Here is a 27,735-nt window from a genome sequence, read left to right as displayed (position 1 = left end):
ACTTTATATTACAGATATGCTTACACAGCAGGCACAGATACAATGCCTGAGAATGTTCACTGCAGCACTGTTTGTAAACACAAAAAAATGGGATTGTAGTAAATGTCCAACAATAAGGGAGGTAAATGGTTACATCCAACACTAAGAACACCAGGTACACTTCTAATGTAAACAACATTTCTAGATGGCCAATCCAGGAAAAACATTGATCAAAATCCTTAAAAATTGTGATAACCTTTGATCCAACAATTTGACACTTAGAAATGTATTCTCAGAACTATGGATGTAAGAAAAGACAAGAGAGACAAGAGAGACAGAGATGTTCACAATAGCCCTTTAAAGTAATAGTACACTCCTTTACAACCTATTGCTAATAACAGTTAACCAAACAACGGGAAATAGTCATCAAAATGTTACAAAAAGATTTATTAAAATGAGAAGATATTCACTATATATTAAGGCAAAAAAGCAAGTACAATCTGTATGGATCCATTTTTATAAAAAGTGAATCACTGCACATAGCATACAGATGTACATAATAGTACATATATGTACAGAGTAAGTTACAAATAGTTATCTCCAGGTAGTGAGATTACAGTTAAAAATTGTTTTCTTTTTTTTTTTTACTGTCCACTTTTTCTACGATGCACATATTATCCTTGTATTAATAAAGCTAAAGGAAATAAAATACATAAAAATAAGTCTTTTATAGCAATGCAATGATTCTATGAAGGTGCTTATTCTACACATGAATCTTGAGTCATAACTTGCCAGTAACTTACTTTCAGAATGTAGAAACAGTCATCAGAAACGAAACAGAAACCAATACTACGTAACTTCTCTAGTCAATAAACTCATTAAAAAACACTTCTCTTTCACCATTCTTTCAGGTAGACAACAACCCTCTCCTATTTTTCATACCCAGGAACCAATAACCAAATGAATCTGCCAAAGAAAATATGGAACAAGGCTGCTCTCGGACAATTCTTAGCAGACTAGTGGGGCTCTTCTAATTAAAAAATATAAACAATCAAACAACCCCCCCCACATCTCTTTAATAGTTAGGAATTTGGGGTTTACATTTTCTTTCCTAGAAGTTATCAGCAAAAAGAATCAGCTGCCCTCTGACTTGAAACACTAGCATCGATTCAGCACTAACTCAGAAGGAACAGCACCACTTACTTCCATATCAGAGAATCAGTACTAAACTCACTCCAACACCAGCAGAACCACATCAGTACCTAAAACTGAACAGGTACAGCTGTTCCTAAGACCTTTTTTAGTCTCTCACCCCTCTAGCCCAGGAAGAATTTCCCAATAATCCCACTTACCATTGTTGTTGGCAATTAGTGTGACAAGAGTCTTCTTTGTACTGTCGCTGTTCTGTGCCCCGCTGCTACTAACGGTGGTGGATGTAGAGAGGTGCCCAGCAACAGAAGCATGGGCAGCGATGGGCACTGGAGCCGAGACAGGCTGCTGGCTCACAGAAACTGTGGGGAAGGGGAGGCACAGTCACTTGGAGACAGGGACAGATGACACTAAAGGATACTGTTCTAATCTTCCCTTTTCATCTTACTGTGGGTCTCTATACCCAAAAACTTTCCTGCTTTATTCGTAAATCCAACTGTTCATCTGATTTCTCCTATGTGTCCCTCACACCACAAATTAGACACAATGCCTTCTTCTTTGTCTCACATTTCCTGGTTAATTAAGTTAGATTACGAGCTCACTGAACCCGGATTTTACTGTTTTGCTTATATAGCACAAGCAAACCTCTAGAACTCAAAGGCTTATTATCTCCACTACTGGTATTCATAACCATGCATTAGTAAGCCGTCCACAAGACCCTGAACTGTCCTGTTTCAGCCCAAACCAATGCCATCTTCAGTTCTCAAGGCAGGAAAGATAAAAAAATAAAAAGAGCAACAGATACAATTTAGAGGGGAAAAGAACTACCACTCAGTTTCTGAATTCAGGGCAATCTAGAATTTGACCCTGCAACATCACCTTTTTGAAAGAGAAGCTAACAAGCCTAAGTTTGTAAACTGTCCATGGAGGCAGACACGAAGCAAATTCTGCTCAGCTCACAAAGGAAACCAAGTTCAAGTAAAACAAACAAAAAATTCCCCAAGACTATGGGAACCTGTTTTTGACTGGGTATATAAATGAGCACTGACACACACCTTTGCATTCTTGTTCATACATCATTTGGTAAGAGGATTGCTTATGTGTTTGATAAACATTGGTTAATCCAATTCTCAATGTTTTCAATTTATTAAATATAGTGTTTCTAGCTTTATGTACAAGGAAACCAAAGCACTTACAGACCAGAGCACGGGGGAAAAAGGTAGCACCAGTGCCACAGTGAAGCAACCCTGGATTCTTGAAGTCTTCTTCCACCCCACACTTTCTTAACAAAAATGCCATTCAATTCAGTCAATATAACAATGATCTAAGAGCAAAAGAATTTTTGTTACCTGTAGTAGTTTTATCCACTGAATTATAATCCTCAACTACAGAATCCTCAATGACATCACTGATTTTCTGCCATGGCTCCAACTCCTCCTCCTCACATTCCATAAAGAGGTCGGTGTCCGCCATGCTAAAAGAAAAAGAAGATTGAATAAGATATTGACCTCAGAATGGGAGAAATAGTTTTATACAAAATATGGAATCAGATTCCTGACTATTGGTAACCTATTCCCTTGTGCTCCCTCTACCATTTCCCCTAACCTCCCCCCATTTCCAAGGTTCCAGAAGTATAACTTTTATTCTTGAAAAAAAAAAAAATTAATGTGGAAGAGTCCACAGCAAATTATTTAATAATTAGGGTTATAAAAATGTAATCTATAATACCCAGGGCTGGGATTAGGGTGAGGCGAATCATGCAAGTGGAGGGTCAAATCCTGCTTTATTTAAAATTGATATTTTGCTCATTATGAAATTTTTTGCATTAATATTGAGCTTTAAAAAATGATACATTTGCTGTTTGAGGAAAGCACCCTAGGAACTTGTTTGAAAAACCGGGAAGTTTTGAAGAAAGCGCTAACCATTCTGTCTCTAGACTGCTGTTCTACTGATTCTGGACTTGAGCTGCAACATTTCCAGCCTCCAGCCAACCCTGCTTGCTTCAGACTGGCCCCCACAATCCTAATTGGCAAGGGCCAGTTCCTTAATATCTATCCTGTTGTTACCGTTCTGAACTCAGTGGTTTTCGTATACTGATAGACTCCTTGGTTTGTCTCAAGTCTGAAGTCAAGGGGAGATTCTGTCAGCAACCAAGACCTCTCTGTTCAGTCCTTAATGGGTTTTTCCTCAACTGCATGGCTTGTCCCTATATTTGCTACTAAATGTATAAAGGTATATAGTTATACCACTCTCTAAATTTTCTCTAATCATGTAATATATCGTGCAATGTTAAATACATTGCATCCTTAAAGCTGTCTGTCCATTAATCTTTATTTCAAAAATCTGAACAAAGGGCCAGGATATACTTGAGCTCTATGTTTGGTGAAATTTAAATGTAAATAAAATAAAAATAATAGCATAAAAATGATACATTAAAATACTATTTTATCTTGATTACTGAGCCTTTTTGCACTTAAGTGAGAACCTCAGTTGTCACAATCTAATTCCAACCCAACTACTACCTTAAATTCCACCATGATTTTGGGAGTCAGCCTTTAATTTGAAAACACTGCTTAAACACTGCTTAAATTACATTCATCTTTGCAATGCAAACAAAGTTATTATTACTATGCTGTCCTCCAGTATCAGTTGACTAAAGGTCAATTTCTTTGTCTTGGAATGGGAGTAGCATTACTGCTCAATGTTCAAACAAAACTTTTAAGGCAAGGACTCTCGGTGCCCTTAGTATCTCAGAAATTTCTTCACCACACCCCTAAAGCAAAACCAAAACAAAACAACCAACCTAACCTTTGTGTTTAAATAGTTAGGTCCCTACAATTTGATAGTATTAGTTTGCAAGATGCCCAACAGATGGCGTTGTCCCCTTGAAAATTTAAAATATTCCAGCAATGCCGCAGTAAGTTGGCTAGTCAAGTGCCCACAGTTTAATGGGTAAAGTGCTTCATTTGATTCTAACTGGTCTCTTAATATTCTATTTTAATTATTTCTGTGTTCCCAAACCAAAACCACAAAGGAGAGAAGGTATGAGCAGAGTAAGAAAAAGCTCTAAAGTGTCAACTTAAATTTTCTTAGTTTCGTATTTAATTTACATATACAAAAGACAATGCTAGCCAGAAACCAAATTAAAAAGAAGTCAAATCCATATCAAAGGCATTCTTTGAGTAAAGACTACACAACACACTTTTGTATTTTCCAGTCTAGTTCCACTGAAAGAGGTAACATTCTAAACAACTCTTTTCTAACTGCTTAATTTTATACTATTGTTCTTTGCTGTGTAACTTTCTTAGAGCCCACAGCCAACAGACAATTAATGCATACTATCAAACATCCAGCAGAATGAATATAAACTGTGAATAACCTCTACAGACGGTTTTCAAGGACCTTCTTTCAGCTGTGACCAGCTGCAGGCAAACTCTCCATACATACGTTGAGCAATCTGTAGAAAACTTTCCTTGGGAATAAGCAGAGCTATCTGAATGCAAATTGTGGTTTTCAATGTCATGCTTATGAATATTTTAATAGCACATCCAAAGGCTGGTCTTTTACCTCAACTATGTATAGTATCATAAGAGACTGAGTTCATGTTTTATCCTGTCAAACAATGAAGATTAATAATGAAAGATTCTTCCATCTGACGGGAGTCAAATTATGTTATTCCTACCATGAACAAGGTATTCTAAGAAACAGAGTGGAAAAGGCAGATGTGAAACAATGGCAAAGAAGAATGTTTATGTCCTAACTACTTTTTACCAAGTGAGAAAGAAAAGTTAACTCCTCAGATACAAGCTCTGCCAAGACAACCAATGTAAATTAAAAGATTCAAAATGGAAAGAAAATTACACTTAGAAAATATTTTTCAAGGTTTTTACAAGGGAGAAGACAGTTAACCAACAAGGTCTGACAACTCAGAAAATAATGAATCGGCTGACTGAGCATATTTTATGACTCACACCAAAATATCTCTGAAAGACACTGAAAACAAGTTTTCCAAATAGTCCTTATTTCTGATCTAGACTCTTCTATCTCAGAATGTGATCATTCCTTTCATTTCAGCATCTATAGCTCAGGGTCGAAAAATTAACTCTGTTGAAAAGATGGGCCATGCCACAATAGAGGTATCAACCTGAATTAAATTCCTTGTAAACTTTAAAAATGAAAAATGCAAATTTAGCACCCTTCAGTAGTTTTCCAGCTATCAAAAAGGAATCTTCGGGCTTCCCTGGTGGCGCAGTGGTTGACTGCCTGCCAATGCAGGGGACATGGGTTCGAGCCCTGGTCTGGGAAGATCCCACATGCCGCGGAGCAACTAGGCCCGTGAGCCACAACTACTGAGCCTGCGCGTCTGGAGCCTGTGCTCCGCAACAAGAGAGGCTGCGATAACGAGAGGCCCGCGCACCGCGATGAAGAGTGGCCCCCACTTGCCGCAACTGGAGGGGGCCCTCGCACAGAAACAAAGACCCAACACAGCCATAAATAAATAAATAAATTAATTAATTAATTAATTTGAAAAAAAGGACTCTTCATTAATACAATGAAATGCTATATTTAATATCTCTACCAAGATGCTCAAGGAACACCATCATTCTCTGCGGTATTCCAAGTGATCCATGGCCTATAACCACCTTTCAACTATTTTTGATCAAAGAAGACAGGAATTACTAAATATGTAGTACTAAAGTATATAAATCTTCCCAAACTATCAGTCTACTCATGTTTAACTTCTTTCTACACCAAACCTTCAACTTAATTTCTCACAAGAAAAAGAAAACTCTGGAATTTTCCCCTCTTCCCTATTATTTTGCTATAAAGGATAAACGTACTCATGGGCTTGGAATACATCTCACATGCAAAAACAAACAGTGACTTCCCTGGTGGTCCAGTGGTTAAGAATCCACCTTCCAGGCTTCCCTGGTGGCACAGTGGTTAAGAATCCGCCTGCCAATGCAGGGGACATGGGTTCGGGTCCTGGTCCGGGAAGATCCCACATGCCGCGGAGCAACTAAGCCTGTGCGCCACAACTACTGAGCCTGCGCTCTAGAACCCGTGAGCCACAACTACTGAGCCCGCGTGCCACAACTACTGAAGCCCGCGTACCTAAAGCCTGTGCTCCGCAACAAGAGAAGCCACTGCAATGAGAAGCCCACGCACTGCAACGAAGAGTAGCCCCCGCTCATAGCAACTAGAGAAAGCCTACACGCAGCAACGAAGACCCAACACAGCCAAAAATAAAATGAATAAAATAAATAAATTTATAAAAAAGAAAAAAAAGAATCTGCCTTCCAATGTAGGGGATGCGGGTTTGATTCCTGGTCAGGGTACTAAGATCCCACATGCCAAAAGGCAACTAAGCCCACAGCTGCAACTACTAAGCCTGCATGCTCTAGAGCCCGTGCGCCACAACTACTGAGCCTGCACACTCTAGAGCCCGTGCGCCACAACTACTGAGCCTGCACACTCTAGAGCCCGCGCACCACAACTAGAGAGAAACTTGTAGGCCACAAGGAAAGATCCCACGTACTGCAACTAAGACCAGACGCAGCCAAATAAATAAATAAATAAATAACAAAACCAAAAAACTTACATTGAGCTTCAATCCTTACTCAATTTTGGGACATTTTCATTTCTTCTGAAAAAGTGCCAGGTAAAAACCTGAATTTCAGAAATTAAAGGCCAGCACATAGGGAACACCATGCTACATCAAGAAAAAAACTTGCACAGGTAGTAAATTTGAGAATCATATACTGTAACCAAGTAAAGGGGCAAACTTTCATCATATTACAACTATGAATCTCTGAATCAAGACTGTAGTGATTCCTTTTCTGCTATTCTTAAAATGAGATATCAATTTTAATTATATACAAGAGTAGGGAATTCCCTGGCAGTCCAGTGGTTAGGACTCCATGCTTCCACTTCAGGGAGCCTGGGTTTGATCCTTGATTGGGGCCAAAAGAAAAAATTATATACAAGAGTAGACATGTATCCCTCACCCAGCTTTAAAAATTATCAACCAATCTTGTTTCATCTATGCCCTCTCTCCTTCATATTATTTTGAAACTAATCTCTAATATCATATTTATAAATATTTTATTATGTAGCTCTAAAAGATAAGGACTTGAAAAGATCATGTACCAAAAAAAAAAAAAAAAAAATCATAGAGAATTCCTTGGTCATTCAGTGGTTAGGACGCGGTGCTTTCACTGCTGGGGCTGGGGCTGATCCCTGGTTGGGGAACTGAGATCCCACAAGCTGCATGGCCAAATTTTAAAATAAATAAATAGATAAATCATAGTACCATTAATATGCCTAAAAGATTTATAGTCTCTTAATATCAAATATCTAGTCAACACTGAAATCTCAAATTCTCTCAAATGCCATATGTCTTTTTAAATTTATTTTATATTGGAATATAGCTAATTTACAATACTGTGTTAGTTTCAGGTGTACAGCAGTGATTCAGTTATACATATTCATATATCCATTTTTTTTCAGATTCTTTTCCCATATAGGTTATTACAGAATACTGAGTAGAGTTTCCTGTGCTATATAGTAGGTCTTTGTTGATTATCTGTTTTATATATAGTAGTGTGTATATGTTAATCCCAAACTCCGAATTTATCCCTCCCCCCACCTTTCCCCTTTGGTAACCATAAATTTGTTCTTGAAGTCTGTGAGTCTGCTTCTGTTTTGTAAATAAGTTCATTTGTAACATTTTTTAGATTCCACAAATAAGTGATATCACATATTTGTCTTTCTCTGTCTTACTTCACTTAGTATGATAATCTCTAGGTCCATGCATGTTGCTGCAAATGGCATTATTTTGTTCTTTTTTTATGGCTGAGTAATATTCCATTGTATGTATGTACCACATCTTCTTTACCCATTCCTCTGTTGATAGACATTTAGGTTGCTTCGATGTCTTAACTAAATACCGTATTTCTTAAAGTTTGTTTGGTTTAGATTCAAATAACGTCCACATATTATGATTATTTGATAAGTTTCTTAGGTCTCTTTTAATTTATAGATCTTCCTTCATCTTTCCCCCCACCCCCCGTAATTTATTTGTTTAAGAACCAGGTCACCTCTTGCAGTTTCTACAATCTGGATATTGTTGATTACATACACATGGCATTTAATATATGCCTCTGGCCTCTGTATATCCTGAAATTGATAGCTGGATCTAGAGACATGATTAGATACAGGTTTAACATTTTTTCCCCCCAAGACTACTCACAAGGGCAGGATTTTCTTCCATCAGGAATCCTTCCATCCAGGCTCAATGCCTAGAACTAGTCATTCTAAATCTATCATTCCCTTTTATTAACTGAAACACCTTGATTTAAAAAAAACAAAACGTATCTACTATTTGGTTACCCAGTGGTGCAGTTCATACAGTAAAAGTCTCGACTCTTTCCATCTTGCTTCTTTCCCTTTATTTACCAGTTTTCAAAATAATGATCTGTTTCACTAGCATTTCCTCAAAGTGACCAATGAGCTTGTTCTTTTAAAATTAATTAATTAATTAATTAATTTTATTTTTGGCTATGTTGGGTCTTTGTTGCTGCACACGGCTTTCTCTAGTTGCGGTGAGCCGGGGCTACTCTTCGTCACGGTGCACGAACTTCTTGCGGTGGCTTCTCTTGTTGCAGAGCACGGGCTCTAGGCGCACAGGCTTCAGCAGCTGTGGCACGCAGGCTCAGTAGTTGTGGCAGACGGGCTTAGTTGCTCTGTGGCATGTGGGATCCTCCCGGACCAGGGCTCGAACCCGTGTCCCCTGCATTGGCAGGCGGATTCTTAACCACTGCACCACCAGGGAAGTCCAATAAGCTTGTTCTTAAACTATCATTATATCACATCATAAGACACATCAATTTAAACATATTTGATATGTTTTGATCCACTGCAGTTATCCTTATTGATACTCAAAGTGTCCTATTTTGGCTACTGGGAACTTCTCAGTTAGCTCCTGAGTCCTTCTGACACAACCCTTGTGTTTGATAAAATCCTGGCTATAAGTTTCAGGCTCATCTCATACATTCTTGCCCCAGACCTAGAATCAGCCATTTCTCTAAGGAGCCCTGATTTCTTTTGGTGTGGAATGACATTCCAAGATCGCAGTCTAGATGCTAGTGACTTTTCTGCTCATTAAAAAAAAAAAAAAAATGTACTTATTTGGCTGCATCGGGTCTTAGTTGCGGCACGCGGGATTTTTCGTTGTGGTGCGTGGGCTTCTCTCTAGTTGTGGCGCGCGGGCTCTAGAGTGTGTGGGCTCAGTAGCTGCGGCACATGGGCTCTCTAGCTGTGATGCACGCAGGCTCTAGAGTGCACATGCTTAGTTGCTCTGCAGCATGTGGCATCTTAGTTCCCGGACCAGGGATCGAACCCATGTCCCATGCATCAGAAGGCGGACTCTTAACCACTGGACCACCAGGGATGTCCCTCTGCTCATTTTAAACATAAAATTATCTCCATATCAACCCCCAACTATTAGTCAGCTACCTTCAATTTCACTTCTATGTCATTTGGCAGAAAAATTCCAAATCTACAAATAAGACTTGTCTTAGAAACTGAAAACAAACTTCTATTTTCTCCTGAGATTCTTACTTGAGATGTTTCAATCTTTTAAACTTTATTAACTAATTCTCATTACTTCCACTCTTTTTCCAACCTTTCCCTTCCCCTAACAAGTTGCCTACATCATTTTCCTCACTGGCAGAATTTACATATAGTTAAAAAAAATTTTTTAAGAACAATCAAAGATTAACAAAGAGGACACGTGTAGTTTAACCAAGCCCTTTAGCAAGTAACTTTTTTTGAGGCTGCCTTCATTACCTTAACATAATCATCTATGTTTTGTTGCATTTTTCAGTAGTTTGTTCATTTTTTATTACTGAGTAGTGCTCCATTTATGGATAAACTATCCATCCACATGTTGACGGATAGTTGTTTTCAATTTTTCAGGCTATTATTTCAGGCTATTATGAATAAACCTGCTATGAACATTTGGGCACAAGTCTTTGTATGTGCATATGTTTTCATTATTTTGGATAAATAACTAGGAGAGGAATTTCTGGGCCATAGGGTAAGTGTATGTTTAACTTCCAAAGAAATGGCGAATTTTCCAAACACTAGCCTAAGTAGCTTCTGACTTACCCAATTTACAAGTCCTGCAGAGATGGTCTTGTAACTTACTATCTATCTACCTATTTATTGCCACGCCACAGGGCATGCGAGATCTTAGTTCCCTGACCAGGGATCGAACCCATGTCCTCTGCATTGGAAGCATGGAGTCTTAACCACTGGACTGCCAGGGAAGTCCCCGTAACATACTTCATAATGTAGGGTTGCTTAGCTCCTATGACTCCTAGTTTGGGGCCCTCAGCTGATACTCTGAAACAACAGGAACATTCATATTTAACTAACGTATAAGATACTCAATTTAACATTCTTCCCTTAACTACTAGACTGAAATATTTGAGAGGGCAGGAACCATGTCTTTCTTATTTATTTATTAAATTGAAGTACAACTGATTTACAATGTTGTGTCAGTAAAGTGATTCAGTTATACATACATATATATAAAATATATAATACATATGTATGTAATATACATATGTATAATATATATATATTCTTTTTCAGATTCTTTTCCCTTACAGGTTATTACAAAATATTGAATATAGTCCCCAGTAACTATTTTTTTAAAGACTGTCTTTTCTTGAATGCCAAGATATAAACAGATCACCTTAAAGATATCAAATTTCTCAACTACTCCTAACAAAAACTTTACCCATAACACATAGCTAATAAGGTTCTTTTCCAAGCAAACTGGGAGGTGAGAGGGGGATGAGATAAAGCAAAAGACCTACACCTTACAAATGAAGAGCTCATTTCCAGCTTCAATAAAATTTCCAATAGAGCTAAAAAATGTCATCATATTCCAGTGTTCTCCAACATATACTAAGCACAGTCCAAGCTGTGCAGCATATCTGCAGAAGGGAACTGTGTTCAACGGCTGTACATAGGTTATATAAAGGGAACCCTAGATCATTAAGGAATCCACATATGCCAGTGGCTTTTATCCAACTCAGTAATACTCAAACAGGGATAATCTGCCCCCAGAAGACATACAGCAATGTCTGGAGACATTTTTGGTAGTCATAACTAGGAGTGGGGTTGGGGAAGGGTGCTACTGGCATCTATCTAGTGGCAAGTGGCCAGGGGTGCTACTAAACATCCTACAATGCATGAGACAGATGGGGACTTATCTGGCACAAAATGTTAATAGTGCCAAGATGGAGAAACCCTGATCAAACTGAATCCATGTTCTGAAGGGGAAAATTTTTTTTAAAAATCATCCCACGTTCTATGCATAAAGAACCTCTCATTTCTTTTTTTTTAATTGAAGTATAGTTGACTTACAATGTTATGTTAATTTTCTCATTTTTTTTTCATTTCTTTTTAAAATAATTTATCCTCTCTGCAACAGAAGAGATGAGAACAAGATCCCTATGAATTGTTCAAATGGTCACATCTTAACACAGTAAAAACATTTTTATAAAACTCATATACATCTAGTTTGTTTCACCCTATAATGATCTACCTGTGAAACTTGTTGCTGCCTAAGTACGTAATTTCTCCTTATAAAACTTAAGCATTATGATGTTAATTCCGTAAATTTATGGTTACTATCAGTATTAACTGGTAAATAATCTTTGTGAAAATAATTTCCCAAAGTCCCAAAATCTCCATTTCTAAAATTTCTGGTTGTGCCCTTTACTATTCCTCTGTGGGTTGCTTTTGCTAAATATATCAGCTCTTATTGCCTCTTCAACTTTCCAGAGAGCAGTGAACCAAAATGACACGATGCAGACTTATTTCTGCGGTCCTTCTCAAAGTCCTATTGTTATGCTTGAACTTAAAATTACGGAAGTAGCTCTATGTCTCAAAGCCAAAAGTTAAGACAGTAATAAGTTTAAATAGAAAAATGTTAGTCAATAATCCAAACTCTACCTGTCATCAGCTGTTTGGTCTGTGGCTTGTTCTTTTGTAAACAAACAAACAAAAGCTACTGACAATAATGTTTAACCTGAATCAAATCAAGCACTTAAATTTAACTTCCAGTTTTTAGGAAACACAGCAGTAGAGGGATAAGTTAAGTAGCACCTCAAGGAAATAATGAGATAAATCCAAAAAGTGGGACATTTTAAAAGGAAATAGCCAGACAAGTGCAGAATATGGAATATTTTATAAAACTACTAACAGTTTAAAAATGTCAATCTCACACACACGTATACATGAATGCCCACACACAGAGTGAGAAGACTAAACCAGACTGAAAGAAACTAAAGCGATGTAACAAAGGGCAACATGTAAACCTTTACTGGATTCTGGTTCATAAAAAAGCTATAAATGACATATTGGGGAGAACTGGAACATTTGAATATAGACTAGATACAAGATGATATTTGGAAATGATTTTTAATTTTCTTAGAAAGAATAGTGGTATTAGAGTTATGTAGGAGAACGTATTTATTCTTAGCAAATGCATGAAATGTTCAGTGGAAGTATCATGACTGTGACTTTCAGGTGGTTCAGCAAATATATATTTTGGCGTTTTCTTACAGACGTCAAATATGCCAACATTAAAAATGGTTGTGTTGGGACTTCCCTGGTGGCGCCGTGGTTAAGAATCCACCTGCCAATCCAGGGGATGTGGGTTCGAGCCCTGGTCCGGAAAGATTCCACATGCCGCGGAGCAAGTGCACCACAACTACTGAGTCTGTGCTCTAGAGCCTACAAGCCATAAGTACTGAAGCCCGTGCGCCTAGAGCCTGTGCTCCGCAACAAGAGAAGCCCAAGCTCCGCAGTGAAGAGTAGCCCCCGCTCACCACAACTAGAGAAAGCCCGCACGCAGCAATGAAGACCCAACGCAGCCAAAAATAAATAAATGGATAAATTTATGAAAAAAAAATCATTGTGTCTAGGTGGTGGGTTCATTGTAGATACTCCTTGTAGTACTCTTTCACCTTTTTTACATGCATGAAATTTTCTTAAAATAAAAAGTTGGGATCAGATGAACAAGGTCTGAGAATCTAACATAAAATATAGTGGCTATAGTTGATAACACTAATTGAGATTTGCTAAAAGAGTAGAGTTCACATACACACAAGATAAATATGTGAGGTGATGGATGTGTTAATTAACTGAATGGAGGGAATCCTTTCACAATATTTATGTATATGAAATCACCATGATGTACAGTTTAACATTATACAATTTTATATGTCAATTACACCTCAATTCTACTATATTCTGCCATTTTCTTTTTGCCATTTACCAAATCAAACTGGTAGCCTCATGGGTTGAATTTTCTGTGAACTCGTTCTCATTTCTAGGAGCAATTTTCACATAGATTATATATACACATTTCTAAAGATGTTGCACAATAATTAAATGTTAGAAAAAATAAATCAAAGTTGAGTTATACAGGTTACCAAGGAGGTACTGTAAGATGACATGAAGACTGCCGTCTTCCGTTAATCAACGCATCATGATTATCTGACATCTTGGTAACCTATCTGGTTTCTGTATTTTGTAGCAGTAATTACACTGGTAACATGATTTTCGTGCACTCAGTAGGTTTTACTCAACACTGCAACTCACACAGGACTATCAGTGATTCCCACAGTCTTTAAGTCTTTGGCATTCATCTTTCCATCCATAATATGGGTGTACCAGATACATACCGTTCTAGGGAGGACTGAATTGTATCTTAAATGCCGGCAAATATGGTAGTCTACCTTATACTCAGGTCCTATAAAATCAGCTAGTCAGTAAAAGCCTACATAACTGAAAAGCAAGATACAAAGAGACCATTTATACAATCTTATTTAAAAGCGGCAAAAAGAATCCCTCAGTTACAACTGTCAGTCTACTTCTGAAGTATTTAATGGGCAGAAATGTCTACCTATCTTCACCTCAAATAAGATTAGGAAAACATGTTTTCTACCAAAACTCTCCAGACAGATTTGGCTCTTGAAGCGTTGAATTCCTTTAATTTGTCTGGTTCTTTTATAGCTCTAAAGTAAACTCCAGGAATGAAGTATTCAGTATCTAACATTTTCAATTCACTGCTAGCGCATACCCACCCATAAATCAAGATAAAAAGAACATTTGAAACAGAAAAAATGTCTTAAACAAAAAATTTAAGAATACCACTCTTGCTCCTGAGTGAGAAATAAACAATAATAATCCTCAAAACAGTCTGTATTCAAGTTACTTCAATTTTTGACTTTAAAAGGGATTAATTCCAGAAAAACTACAGGGCTGAATACTTAGTATGGCTATAAAACTAATTATTGTTAAACTTGTAATAAGAAGCATTTATTTCCCCAGTCTTCCGCATGGCCCATTTTGTCCCTCACAGGAACTGCTGTAGAACCTCACATATAATATTCACAATGGGTTCTTAAGTAGTCTTAATAATCTGCCTAAAATTCTCAAACTTAAAATACTTTCCACTTATCTGGCAGCAAATCTCCTATCAAGAAGGACCCAAATATATTCATTATGGGCTCTTTACTAAAACAACTAAAGTGAGCAGTTAAGTTTCCTCTTTTTAAAGGGTACAATATTCAGTTCTTCTCCCAAGAAAAGTTCTTCTTCACTGATAGTTGTATGCTGTCTAAATTCCATTTCTACTCAATTTCATTTAACTCTGCCAAATACTAGCAAAACATTAGTCCTTTCTCCTCTCCTCCGGAGTTACATGTAAAAATACGTTTTTGTGAATATGGCTTCTTATCACAAACCAGATTGCCAAAGAATCTATCAAAGTCTTACCATACTGATATTATGACAAAGACACCACCAGCTCTAGGGTTTGTAATTTAAATCAGAAATCTCCACTTTCAACAAAAACACATATATGGAGAATAAAGACTGAAACATTATCTGGAATACACTTTATTTTACTATGATATAATAACAGGCATTATTATGCACTTTACATTCATTATTACAATTAATTCTCACTATATACCCTAAGTAATACATTTTACAGATGAGGTCAAAACGAGGTTTAGAGAGTAACTTGCCCTAGGTTACAGCTGGTTTGAATCCTGGCTGGGATATTTACTAAGCTTTTTTTGCTCTGGAATTCTTCCCCAAGTCACTGCCTCTTCCATTGTTAACTCCAACATTTCTGAATTCTCCGGAAGTTTCTATACGGAGACAGACTTGGATGATCTCAGGAGCAGAAGGATAGGACAGACCCAGTTTTTGGTCTCGGGACCCCTTTACATTCTTAAAATTATTAAGGATCCCAAAGAGCTTTTTTTTATGTGGACTTTACCTTTTGATATTTACATTAGAAATTAAAATGTAAAAAATGTAAATACTTATCAGTATATTCAAAAACAAACCCATTACATGTTAACCTAAATAACACTTTCAATTAAAAATTACTATTTTTCCCCCAAAGAGTGAAATAACGTTTTACGTTTTTGCAAATCTTTCATGTCTAGGTTAATAGAAGAGTTTGATTCTCATAACTGCTTCTGCATTGAGTCTGTGGTTCTATGTTGTTTTGGTTAAGTATATAATGAAGATCTGCTGTCACACAGATAGAAAAAGGGAAAAGTATCCTAAAAACCTTTTCAGATAGTTTGTATATTGATATAGTACTAAAACTAGACAAATGATAGTTTCTTAAAGGATAATTGCATCTTGGAATCTGAAACCCTATCAATGAATGTTATGTTAAAATCCATTGATGTACCTTAAATTTTGAAATGATTTCTTACTCATGGTGACTTTCAAACATCATGCAATGGTCATTTGGAAAATACAGATTTACTGAATTACGCCTATCTTCCAACTGTTGACACATTTCATCATACAAAATTAAAAAAAATCATAATCATTAAAACTGACGTTATAAGAAAAGTCAAGTACCAGGAAGTTGTTAAGCTTGAGATATCAACTTTTTAAAAATTCTAATTTTCACTCTCAAATTTTTATCACTGGGAACAAATACTGTCAATTGTTTTCCTTGAAGTGACAAGCTCACACTTTTTTCAAGAAAACATCCGCAAACACTTAAGTGTTAAAAACTGTAGTTTATCAGTCGTTCTTTCAAGTAAAAATGCTGTTCCAGGAAACAAGCAACTCAGAACTAAATCTCACAAATGCCTTTCCTTATGACCAAGACCTACCTCAGCAGGCAGTGTAAGTGCTTCAGGCACACTTCCCATTTGGTCATAGATTCTTTTTTTTTTTTTCACACACACACACTGTATTTTATTTTTACAAGAGATAAATAGACTGACACCAAGCATTGTACATGGATGGTCATAGATTCTTATAAATTAAAAAGACATGTACTAAAAGGCTGAAATTTAATAAAACTAATTATTTTTACTGCTTCATCAAAGACACTCTCAAGTAAGTATAGAGTTTCCTGCAGTCGTTTTATTAAGTGTTGCTTTTGGATCATAAGTGCAGATGTCAGTGAAAAAGATAAAGTGTCTCAGTATTATTTTGAAAACAGTTATGACCTCGAAGCTCTCCTGAATGGGCCTGAGGGGATCCCCAGGGGTCAGCAGACCACATTTTGGGAACTGCTTTTCTAGATTATACCACTGGTTCAAGGTGGGGGTGGAAACTAACAAAATTCTGTTCATCCCAGGAGTCTTCATTCTGTTAGTTCCTTTAGTTTGAGATACATCAGCATAGCTGATACATTATAACCATAATATACGAAAGGGGAAGGAAATCAAGGGCATAGATTGCCACTTAAGTGTTCAAAGATTATAGTTTGAGCACCTTTATGCTGAATCAATAACTCTCAATATGGTGGTTACCTTAATCAGTCTCAGCTGAAGGACTGCAGATTAAAAATGTAGAGATGATACCCCTCTCCCCATCCCATCCAAAAAAGCTTGGGGATGAGGCCCCCCAAACCGCACTTTTAGAGATCTTCAAGGTACTTTTTATGCACCCCGAAGTTAAGAACGATTGTGCTAAGTAGTTCAAAGCCCAATTCCCAGTTCCAAAAGCAAGGGGTCTCAAAATTCAATGTCGTTCGCCAAGAAGCAGCTCCCCCGGCCCTGCCGTTTCCCTTCATCTAGATGGGAAAATTCCTTTGAAAGTGAAATTGTACTTCTGTGGGGTTTTGAGCTGCGGTGGGAGGTCTCTAAAAGAGTGCAGAAGGCTGGGCCACAGACTGCAACAGACTGACGGCTGTTCCGATAGGACACCTGTACCTCAATTTCCATCTCGAAAAAGAGATTTGGGCTAAACGACTTACTCTTTCCAGCTCTACCTTTTTCTGAGCTGAAAACATCCAAGACAATGAGAGAAACGTCCAATATTATTAACAATTTGAAGGAATCCCGCGTCTGACAGAAGAGGAAATTAGGACAACTCGCAGAATGGAGAGAAAGCAGGTGGATCAACGACATCACTCTTTTTCAGAAGGTGCTAAGAATCTAGAGAAAATAGTCCCTGGGATAAACATGGCGCCCACCGCGGCAGGATATAACCATACGAAAATAAAGCTTTTTTCCGCCACATCCCATTTTATAAATCACGGCGCCACCCCAAAATTTTAGAGCCGGGGGAGGAGACTTTGTAAACTGCGGTGCACTAAGGCTTCGGGTGTACTATACGCCCGAGCGGGGATTACATAACACAAGGGAGAGACTAAGCAATCACTCATTTCCCTCCTCGCGCTCAAAAAGAGCGCCCCACTCGTTCCCCGGCGGGGGTGGCGCGGGGACGGCCGAGCACCATCCCCACCCACGGGGGACGTCGGCCCACCGCCCCTCCCGCCCGCCTCCCCTGCGCGGCCTCCCCCCCCCTCCCGCCGCGCCCCGCCGTCTCGCCGCCGCCCGCGCCCCCGCCTCTTCCCCAGCGGGCCGCCGCCCGCGCCCGCGCCCGCCCACTCCTCCGAGACGCCTCGCGCCGGGTGTGCGTGTGGACGTCGGGTGTGTGCGGGGCCGTGGACCGCGAGTGCGCGCGCGCGCGCCGCTGCGGGCGCCGGGGGCGACCGGCAGGCAGACAGGGGCCTGCCCGGCCCGCCGCGCGGCTCCCGGGGTGCACGCACTCACACACGCGCTCGCGCGCCGCACCCCACGCCCGCCGCCACCGCCACGGGCCGCGCCGCCACGCGAGGGGGGCGGGGGCGCGCGCCACCGGGCCCCCGCCCCCACCCCTCGCGCTCCCGCCCCATCCCCCTCTCATTGTCTCGCCTCGGAACGCCTCGCCGAACGAAAAGATAACGGAACCCCCGGGAGAAGGGGGGTGGGGAGAGAGAAAGCTCGCTCGCTCACTCACCTCCCGTGGTCGTCGCCGCCGGTAGTCTGACCCGAGGAAGGCGCCGTCGCCTTAAAGGGACCTTGCACCCGGCGCCGGGAGAAGGGGGTGGGAGCAGGGGAGGGGACGGGGGCTTGGGGGGAGACGGAGAAGAGGGAACCGTTGAAAGCTCGTCTCCCCGAGGGTGAAAGGAAACCTCCCTCGGGTTCGAGTGATTTGGGGTGGATTTTTTTCCCGAGGGGGGCGGGGGGGCCCCGAGGGAGGGGGGCGGGGGGGCCAAGGAATGCGGCTCCGTGTACGGGAGCTGGCGCGGGGGAGAGAGACGCTGACTCCCCCCACCGACCCTCTCGCCCCGCGGAGGGATACGGCTCGTCACTTCCGCCCTCCCCCTTTCGTGGTTTTTCAATTGGTTGGAGCGCGTCGCACGTCATGTGCTCATCCTAACCCCTGCCCGGGCTTCTTTTCTAGTCAAGTTTGTCTGGGCCTGCAAATAAATAAATAAATAAATAAAAATTTTTTTTAAAATGAAATGAAAAATAATTAGCCCAGAAGCAATATCTAAATTTTGGTGAGAAAGATGGAATTTCCAAAGAAAATACTTCCCTGGACTTTCCAAGGAAATTTTGGGAATCTCCACACTTTCCACTCAAGGCTTATACCTAATCAAAAGGGGAACCTCATGCCACAGGCCAGATGGTGAGGCCCAATGGCACCAACGACTGATATTGGAACAAAGGCATCAAAATGGCACTCGTTCTTCTTCAAGAGACATTCGGTCAGGTAGCTTTAAGTGAAGAACTTTTAAAAGCCATTTTTACCCTGAACCCTTCTGGATTCTGGAAGGAAGTCACACATGATTGCTTATTAAGGTAGTTCATGTATGGAAACTATTTTGAGATGAATAGACTCAGATCTTCAAAGAAACCGTAAACTCCACAATTGTGCTTTTTGCTCCAATCAAGGCTGAGACGGACTGGCCCAAAGAAATTGCTTTGTCCATTCAAGACTATCCTCCTGTTATTTTTCCTCAAACAAAAACTAACCTCTTTTCCAAGTAACTAAGAAATTTTTTCCTTTATTACCTCCTGAAGTGATGATAAAATTTTAGTATTTTCCTTGGATATTTGAGGATATTGTTGCTCTCTAAGCAATATGCAAATATTTGCTCCAAACCAAATGCTAAGTCAAAGTACTTGGTGCAAGACTGGGGAGATGCAGAACCACATTTATTCCTTCTCTAGGTACACACTCCAAACCACCAGACGATGAAAATAGGCAGTGGAGGTAAGCATTCCAAATTGTGCACCCATGGGCATGCACGCACCACCACCCATTTTCATCATCCCATTTCATACATTTCAAAAACACGTGAAGGATTTCAACTAGTCATTCTTAGGAAGAACTTTATTACTTGAATTGGAAGAATCACTGAGCCTTCTGAAAATTCTTCTGAAACCGTTCCAGACCTGATCTGGAAAAGCCCATGCTGGGATTATGGAATCAATCATCAAAAGACATTCTGCATGAAGCTCTAATCCTATTTTATGCTTTCCTGCAATAATTCAATTCATTATAATGTCATTTGCCTCTGAAATATTCTTGGTGAAAAATATTTTGCCATGCTCTAAGTGCCAGCTTATGCTCTCTGCCAATGAGGTCTAGCCCAGCAGATTGTACCATCTACCACTGACCAATTACCATTAGCATACCATACTGAAAATGCATCATGCATGTGTTCATTTATTCAACAAATATTTATTGAGTACTTGCTATAGGCCAGGCACTGTTCTAGATGCTGGGAATGGAATGACAAAGAAAACAAAATCCCTGAATTCATGAAACTTATACTCTAATGAGGAGAGACATACAGTATACACATAAATTGTTCCAATATCTATTACAGAATAACAAATGGTCCCAAAACTTGGTGGGTTAGCACAACAATTTTATTATTATCTTTCACGGTTCTGGCAGGTGATTAGACTAAGCTAAACGGTTCTCACTTGGAGTCTCATGCAGTGGCTGAGGCTGAAGTCATCTCAAAAGCTTCCTCAAAAGTCTAGAAGTTGATGATGACTGTTGGCTTGGACTGAAGCTGGGGCTGTTGGTCAAAACAGTGAGCTGTTGGCCTCTCCATGTGGCCTAGGCTTCCTCATATCATAGTGACTGAGTTCCAAGATTTAGTGCCCCAAGAGGACCAGGCAGAAGTTGTCTGGCTTTTTGTGACCTAGCCTCAGATGTCACATAGCATCACTTCCACCACAGTTACAGGCCCACTTCGATTCAAGAGGGATGGGAAACATCTCTCAAAGGGAGTAGTAGAAACATCACATTGTAAGAAAAGTATGTGGAATGTGAAATCTTGTTGTGGTCATCTGGGAGAATACGATCTGCCACACAAATAAATGAATATATAATATGTGATATGGTGATAGGTGCTATGGTGGGGAAAAGGGCAGGACAGGGAATTGGGAGTGTGGTACAGGGGTAGAGGGTGGTTGGAGAAGGCTTTGTCATTAAGGTGACATTTGAGCACAGACCTGAAGAAGGTGGAGCCAAGTTCAGGTTTTACTCTTAGTGAAAGTGAAGTCACTGGAGGATTTTGAGCCAAGGAGTGACATGACCTGAGAAACATCTTTAAAGGAACACTCTGGCCGCTTGGAGAGAATAACTGGTAGGGGCAAGGTTAGCAAGCTATTGCAATTTTCAGGTGAGAGATGATGGTGGCCTGGACCATGGTGGGAGCTGTGGAGCTGCTGAGTGAGTTCTGCAGTACGTTGTTTACTTCTCTGTGACCTATTTTTCTGTAGTTTAGTTTGTGCCCTGGGAGACAGTTTTGACCCATAATGGCTAACAAAATGTGTGTGAGTGATGGCGCTATGCCTGCCACAAAAAAATAAAGGAAGACTATCCTGCTGAATGTTAACATGGGAGTTTTGCAGGGACTGGAGGCATCTTTGAGGAAAGAATTCAGGAAACAAGGGTAAAGATCAACAGATAATCAGGGAATGGAATAAGTTCTTTGACACTGTAAAAGGTATCCTAACTATGCCACAGCCTGGGAGGATTGATCAACAGTTGAACGACTGATAGCTGGAAGAAATCGGGGGCAGAGACATCTATAAGTTCAGAGCATTTGAAGAAAACTCTACCACCTTGCAACACCAGAGCAACATGTCAAAAAAGACTTTATAGTTAGCGTTCCCATTTCCAGAAACGTATTCTCCTAGCTGAAGAGGGAGAGCGTGTATTAATTTGGACAGTCTTGGAACATTTTGTTGTCGTCTGCTAACACAAGTTTCTAGAGTGAAATAATAGAACTGATACTTGCGGTCTCCTGTATTTGAACCATCTTGATGATGATGGGAGAACCAAAGCAGCAGAACAAATAACCTGGATTAAATCCCTAGAAATCAATTCACATGTACCTCTATAACATATTGGGGAGGGGTCTGAAAGCCAATCCAGTTTGGTATATTGAAGAAACTGGGACCCTAATACTGCTGCTAAAAAGCGACCCAAGTCTTCGGTAGCCAACTTAGAAAAACTGAATCCTCTCCATATGGGTTTCTAAGAAAGAAGGTCAAAAGTTAATGGAAGTCCCAAGTTGGGCATTTCACAGTTAGGTAGCAGGAGAGTGTTTCTTTTCAACAGTTTATAGAAACACTTATTTGCTTCCTTGGCTTATGGTTTCTGCCACGAGCTGCAAATTGGAACCACCTGTAACTTGCAGAGTGTCAAGGCAGAGACACAAATGATTTCAACATGTCTTCTGAAGTAGTGAGCCGTGCGTGCTCCTCTGCTGTCACTTTGTTAATGTACAGACCCAATCGCTGACTCCTCAGGTTCAGTGTGAGGCTGAACGGTATGTCTCAGGGTGGGGATTGAAGAGGATTGTAAGGTCAGTCCAGGCAGAAAGCAGCTTCGTGGGGGCCAACGCCAGGTTTCCTTAAAAATGAGCATCCCGCTCTTACAGAACACACTTAGGGTCATCAAAACCAGGAGCTCAAAGGGAGCTACTCATTTTGGGACAGCTAGAAAAACAGTGGAAACGTTTTCACCACCTGAGCATCTCCCAGCTCAAAAAGATTGACAACTGATTGCACTAAGCCCGGGAGTCTAAAGAAGTCAACGTGTGGAGTAGGAAGGAGACGTGGAAATGCCTAGCTTGCAGGGAAATCATTGTGAAATAAAGGACAAGTGAAGATCTATGTTTGACCAGTGTCAAATAAAAAATGGGGAACTTGGAGGCTGTTGTAGATTGTATTTAAGAATATCGTTTGCTAACTCCTTATGTTTAGAGGAGCTGAGGACTTTCCTAGGGGCTCAGAAAATTCTAAGGAGGTGAGAAATAGCTGGAGGAAGTTTTCAGCCTGGGTTTCTCAAAGAAGAATTCCTCATTAGCTTTCAGCAAGAAGCAATTGAAGGTCTCTGTCTTCAAAATATATTTTTCAAGAAATGCATGAGCAGCAATGTCATCCATCATCAAGACTTCTCAGTGAGTTGCTATATGATTTCATGGAAGATAATAATTTAGTTAAACTTTGAATTAAATTAATATTATTTAAGAGATACTCAGAAGCAAACCTATACTTGTTTCATCTAGGTTGTTGCACTGGAGTTGAGCAGGTATGATTATCAAGGAATTAAACTGATTCCATAAAACTTCACGGAAAAATGAATTGGATTACTTTATGGACACACTTGTTTATGTGGCTTGTTCATTATAAGAGATTGCAAAGTAAAATTAAAAATTTGTTTTTGTCTAGGATACATTCTTTTTCTAATTTAGCGGTGTTTGTATTTTATTGTAGTCATAAATAATTTCCAGAACACAACTGTGGACATTAAACAACTTGAGTCATTCTTTTGAAGGACGTGAAGATTAATATCATTGTTTTACAGATGAGGAGACTGAGGTATCCTCCAGAATTAAATTAAAAAATTTTCTGGTGTAGATAAGTGGTCAGATCCTTTTGGGTCTCTTCTTATTGTTGATTATGTACTGTAAGAGTTAGAGGTAGCAAGGAGGCCATCTCCTGTGATAGCCAATTATTCATTTTTTAATGCCGTTTCTATTGCCTGACACATAAAGGTAATAAAATCTGAAAATGTGAGAGTGCCAAGATTCACCAATTTAAAATCATTTTATAGGAGGAAAATGATTTACCCTTCATTAATCCAGGAAATAATTCTCGCTTCTAGGTTTGTGTGTAAATGCATTGGTGTGTAAGTACTATGAGTCAAGTGCGAATATGAGTTTCCTCTTTCCTATGCACCTGCTTCCTGGCAGCCTCTGATCTCTGCTTCTCCTATTCAGAGATCTTATACCTAGTCTAGAGAAGTGAATCTTAACCTTTTCCGCATTATGAACCCCTTGAAAATCTCTATAAAAGCTATGGATAATCTGCCCCAGAAAGATGCACATTTGTGCATATACACAAAATTTTGCAAACACTTTCAGGCTTAAAGCCCATTCATGTGCCTGTGCATGAACCCCAGGGAAAGAGCCTCAGGCCTGGGCTCATTGGACAAGATGCTTCACTCCCTGTGTTACCAAAGAAACGATAGCCTCTCAATAATCATATGAACATGTGTGCCCAAAGAACTAGAGATTCTTCTCATTCTGACAAGTGGCTTATTATTATTATTATTAATTACTATTGTTACTACTATAATTTTATTTCTTCCTTTACCTTTGCCCAAAATGTTATTCAATATCTGTGAAAGTCCAAGAACCTCTAAGACCTGAAAGATGATCAGATAGTCTAGCTACCTCATCCAGTTGAACTGATACCTTTGGAATTGAGGAGGTTATCTCTGATTCTCCAACCCTGCAAATATAGTGACCCTCATGGGATGCCTGGCCTCATTTACCTGATTCATTGGCTGTGACTCATTGAATATTCATGTACTCTCTGCATTTCCCAGCCTTGAGGTAGGGCCTCAAGATTGAGTCCTGACAAATGGGAATATGAGTGTGATTGGTGACTCCCAGCCCACTTAAAGCACTTAAAGGCTGGTGTGGCTCTTCTCTTCCCATTTAGAGAAACGGTAGAACCACAAGATGGAAACAGTCTAGATCCCTGAGTCACCCCAGGGAGGAGAGCTGAACTAGTGAGTTTCCCAAAATACATTGGACTTAACCAGAACAACAACAAAAAACCTTTATTGTGCTAAGCCATTGAGATTCCAGGATTAATTTGTTAATTCAGCATGGCCTAACTATACTGACAAATACATTGGTATAAAGATTGGATTTGAAAAAAAAGAAAGAAATTACCCCAGAACACTTTTATGGCTAAGAATGGGAATCATTATGGTTAACTGGATACAGCTTGATATGACCTATATTGCAGGGTTATTGTATAACAGATATGATAGTATATAAAATACCTAGGATGGCACCTGGCTTATATTAGTTACTCCATAAATAGTGGCTTTTATTATTAGTTCTTTTTAAAAAATATTTATTTTATTTATTTATTTGGCTGCACCGGGTCTCACCTGTGGCATGCAAACTCTTAGTTGCAGCATGTGGGGTCTAGTTCCCTGACCAGGGATTGAACCTGGGCCCCCTGCATGGGGAACGTGGAGTCTTAGCCACTGGACCACCAGGCACGTCCCTATTATTAGTTCTTAAGATGTCCTATAGCATACTATAAGTATTTTATGGGACATGATAAAACTGGACTACACTCATGGATGATAGACTCCCTATTCTGATTCTTTCCCAGATTCTCCCCTTAAGGTATCTCTCCTAAATAGTTTGGGTGTTGGGCTCAAGCATCTTTTATAAAATTACTGGAACTAATAACTTCCAAGAAGTAAGCTGTATATTGTCTTTAATCCACCAACATTGAGTCAAACCCTATTATTTCTTCGACACGTTAATTAACAAAACAGTGTTAACAGGTAAAATGATATCGCCAGGTGCTAGTCCATGTGATCCAGACAATGAAAGAATATGACATATAAAATAATGCTGTGTGAGACAGTACTTTCTGGAAAGAAAAAGGAAAGCTCTATGTAGGCTCAAGTCTTCAGTGAAAACTCCTTGAAAGGAGTAGGGCTCAGATCTTGTCTTGAAGCACAGGTAGGATGTGGATAAGTAAGAGAAAGGAAGAAAAACATTCTAAGTGGGCAACAGAATGATCAAGGTACTGATCAAACCCATAAAGGATAAATAATCAGGTTGAATCATATAACATTACTGGGGGGTTTTTTGTAGGTAAAAAACAATCAAATATTGGCAATTTCATATTGTTCAACCTAATAAAAGTGGCATTTGTGGAGTGATACGCTGGAAATTTTAACTGTATTTGTAATGTTTTATTTTTTGTCCTGAGTGGTAGGTACATAGGTTCCTTATATGACTTCTTACTTCTTGTGGTTCTTAAGTATTTCACAATTATTAAAATAATTTAACGAAAAGCAAAAAAGAAAGTTAAGTCTCATCAAATAATGTAAACGACTCCTTTAGGTAACACTCATTCTCTTGATGAAGATAACACTCAGTTTTCTCAGCATTCTCAGACTTTCACCCTCTTCCCCAGCTTTTCTCCAAGTATATCAGGGGACAGCATAGCTTATGCAACCACATGACAAAGGAGAGAATCCAGAGATCCCCCAAGTGCAGTGTTCTTTGACTCCTCTGGCCTTTGGGGCAATGTCCCTCTCCACCTGGCCACTGCTTGCCCTGCTGGTGTTTGCAGCTGAAATTTGTGGTTCGAGACCGTGTGGATATAAGGGACCTGGCCTCCTTTAGGGTGCTCAGGCCTCGTGGCTCTCCCTCTACCCCGCCTCAGCTCTCTGACTCTACGGGTCCTTCTCCCGTTTGTCTATGAGGCCCATCTGGCCGTGGCCCCAGGGTGGCAGAGGGGGGTGTTCCCTTTGCAGTCTTCACTGCAGTGTCACCTTGCCCCTTAAGGTCACCCCTCCAGCCAGCTCCTTAGTCAGACATTCAGCCACTATGGCTCTCACTGTGGGTTTCCCAGGAAAGCTACACCTCAAGGCCTCCTGCCTGACTACACCTTTACCTGGTGTGACAGAGGAGAATAGAACGTTCTGGGCCTCCTCACAGGGGCCCAAATAGGACCAGTCCCTGTTATTCCCTCCAATTATATGATGCACTTCTGTCATCTCTACACAGAAGCCTGGAGAGGAGAAATTGGGACACACATCTGACAGTTTTCCCCTTCCCCTTATTTCTCGATTCCCCTTCTTCTTCCCAGTATCCCCCAGGGTCAAAAACACAGGCTTGCCTGCCTTCCTCTTCTTCACGTCCTTCTACCACTGAGCACAGGCATCATGACCTGGCAGTCATACCCTCTGGGAGAACTCCCTGAGTTAAGTTCCCCAAGCTGGGCTCTTCAGGGAGGTACAGGAATTTTTTTTTTAAAGGGAATTTAGGAAATCCTCCTTCAAGCCACTAACCTGGCTTACAAAGTTCTTGTCTTGCTATAAAATCCTATGTTGAATGTCAGAAGCCAAATATCTCAGTAATTTTTTCCCCATTCCTTCTGTAACAAATCTTTATCTCCCCCAGGCGGATGGATGCCAAGGGCCAACTAAGGATAAAGTCATTTTCTCAGAAAGGGAAAAAGGAAAGCATGCTATTTTTCAAAAGATTACTTTTCTAATTGCACTAAAATTCTCCCCATCCCCTGTTCCTCTCCTTCATAGAGCTCCAACAACTGCCCCATGACCCCGACAGGTCAAACGCCAAGATTTACTGCCAGGGTTGATACTCAGAATGTTGAACAACTAGCTGAATAGCAACCCTGGCCCATGATGAACATGTAGAGGAAATAACAACCAGTTAAGTAAGTTCGCAGTGTTTGCTCTTCTTCTCTCCCAAAGCATATCTGTGCACAGCTTTGTAAACAATTTACCCAGGGGCTGCCCTTCCTCCATCCACGTTTGCAATGACCCCCCTTGCCTGGTAAACAAGATCTGTGGAGTGTGTCTGGTGCACTTCAGATGCCAGTTAACAAGGCATGACTTCAAGGAACATAAACTGTCTCACTGATATCACAATCGCCTTTTAGGCAAGAGGTCTTTGGAGGAAAACACTCAGATCCAATATCCAGGGAGTCAGTGAAATGAAATGAAAGGAGAGATGGGCAGCGGGTAAAGAGTCCTGCCAGGCACTAACTAGCACATTACTTACCCTTGTTTAAGCTCAGTTTCTTCAACTATGAGATAGGGTTATTAGGAGAATTCACTGACCTAATGCATGTAATTTGCTTAGCACAGAAAAGTGTTGAT

At 40.0% G+C, this 27,735-nt stretch overlaps 1 protein-coding gene across 4 annotated transcripts in view; it reads right to left on the bottom strand.

Moving 5' to 3' along the window:
• The window catches only part of POGZ (pogo transposable element derived with ZNF domain), a 46,718-nt gene extending 27,899 nt beyond the window's left edge, over positions 1 to 18,819 (bottom strand). For 2 of the 4 annotated variants that reach the window (XM_082474133.1, XM_082474134.1), the window contains exons 1-3: positions 18,487 to 18,819; positions 2,478 to 2,602; positions 1,332 to 1,490 (exon numbers count right to left, since the gene is read on the bottom strand). In XM_082474133.1, coding sequence (XP_082330259.1) covers positions 1,332 to 1,490; positions 2,478 to 2,601 — 283 coding nt within the window. In that variant the 5' untranslated portion in view covers position 2,602; positions 18,487 to 18,819. The remainder of the gene's footprint in view (positions 1 to 1,331; positions 1,491 to 2,477; positions 2,603 to 18,486) is intronic. The other 2 variants (XM_082474135.1, XM_082474136.1) reach the window with 1 other exon arrangement.
• Positions 18,820 to 27,735: the final 8,916 nt, after the last annotated feature.

Source organism: Balaenoptera physalus, assembly GCF_965194825.1.
Source record: "Balaenoptera physalus genome assembly, chromosome: 1".
NCBI classification, from domain to species: domain Eukaryota; kingdom Metazoa; phylum Chordata; class Mammalia; order Artiodactyla; family Balaenopteridae; genus Balaenoptera; species Balaenoptera physalus.
The sequence above is the reverse complement of the archived record's forward strand: the minus strand, read 5'-3'. Positions and strand labels throughout refer to the sequence as shown.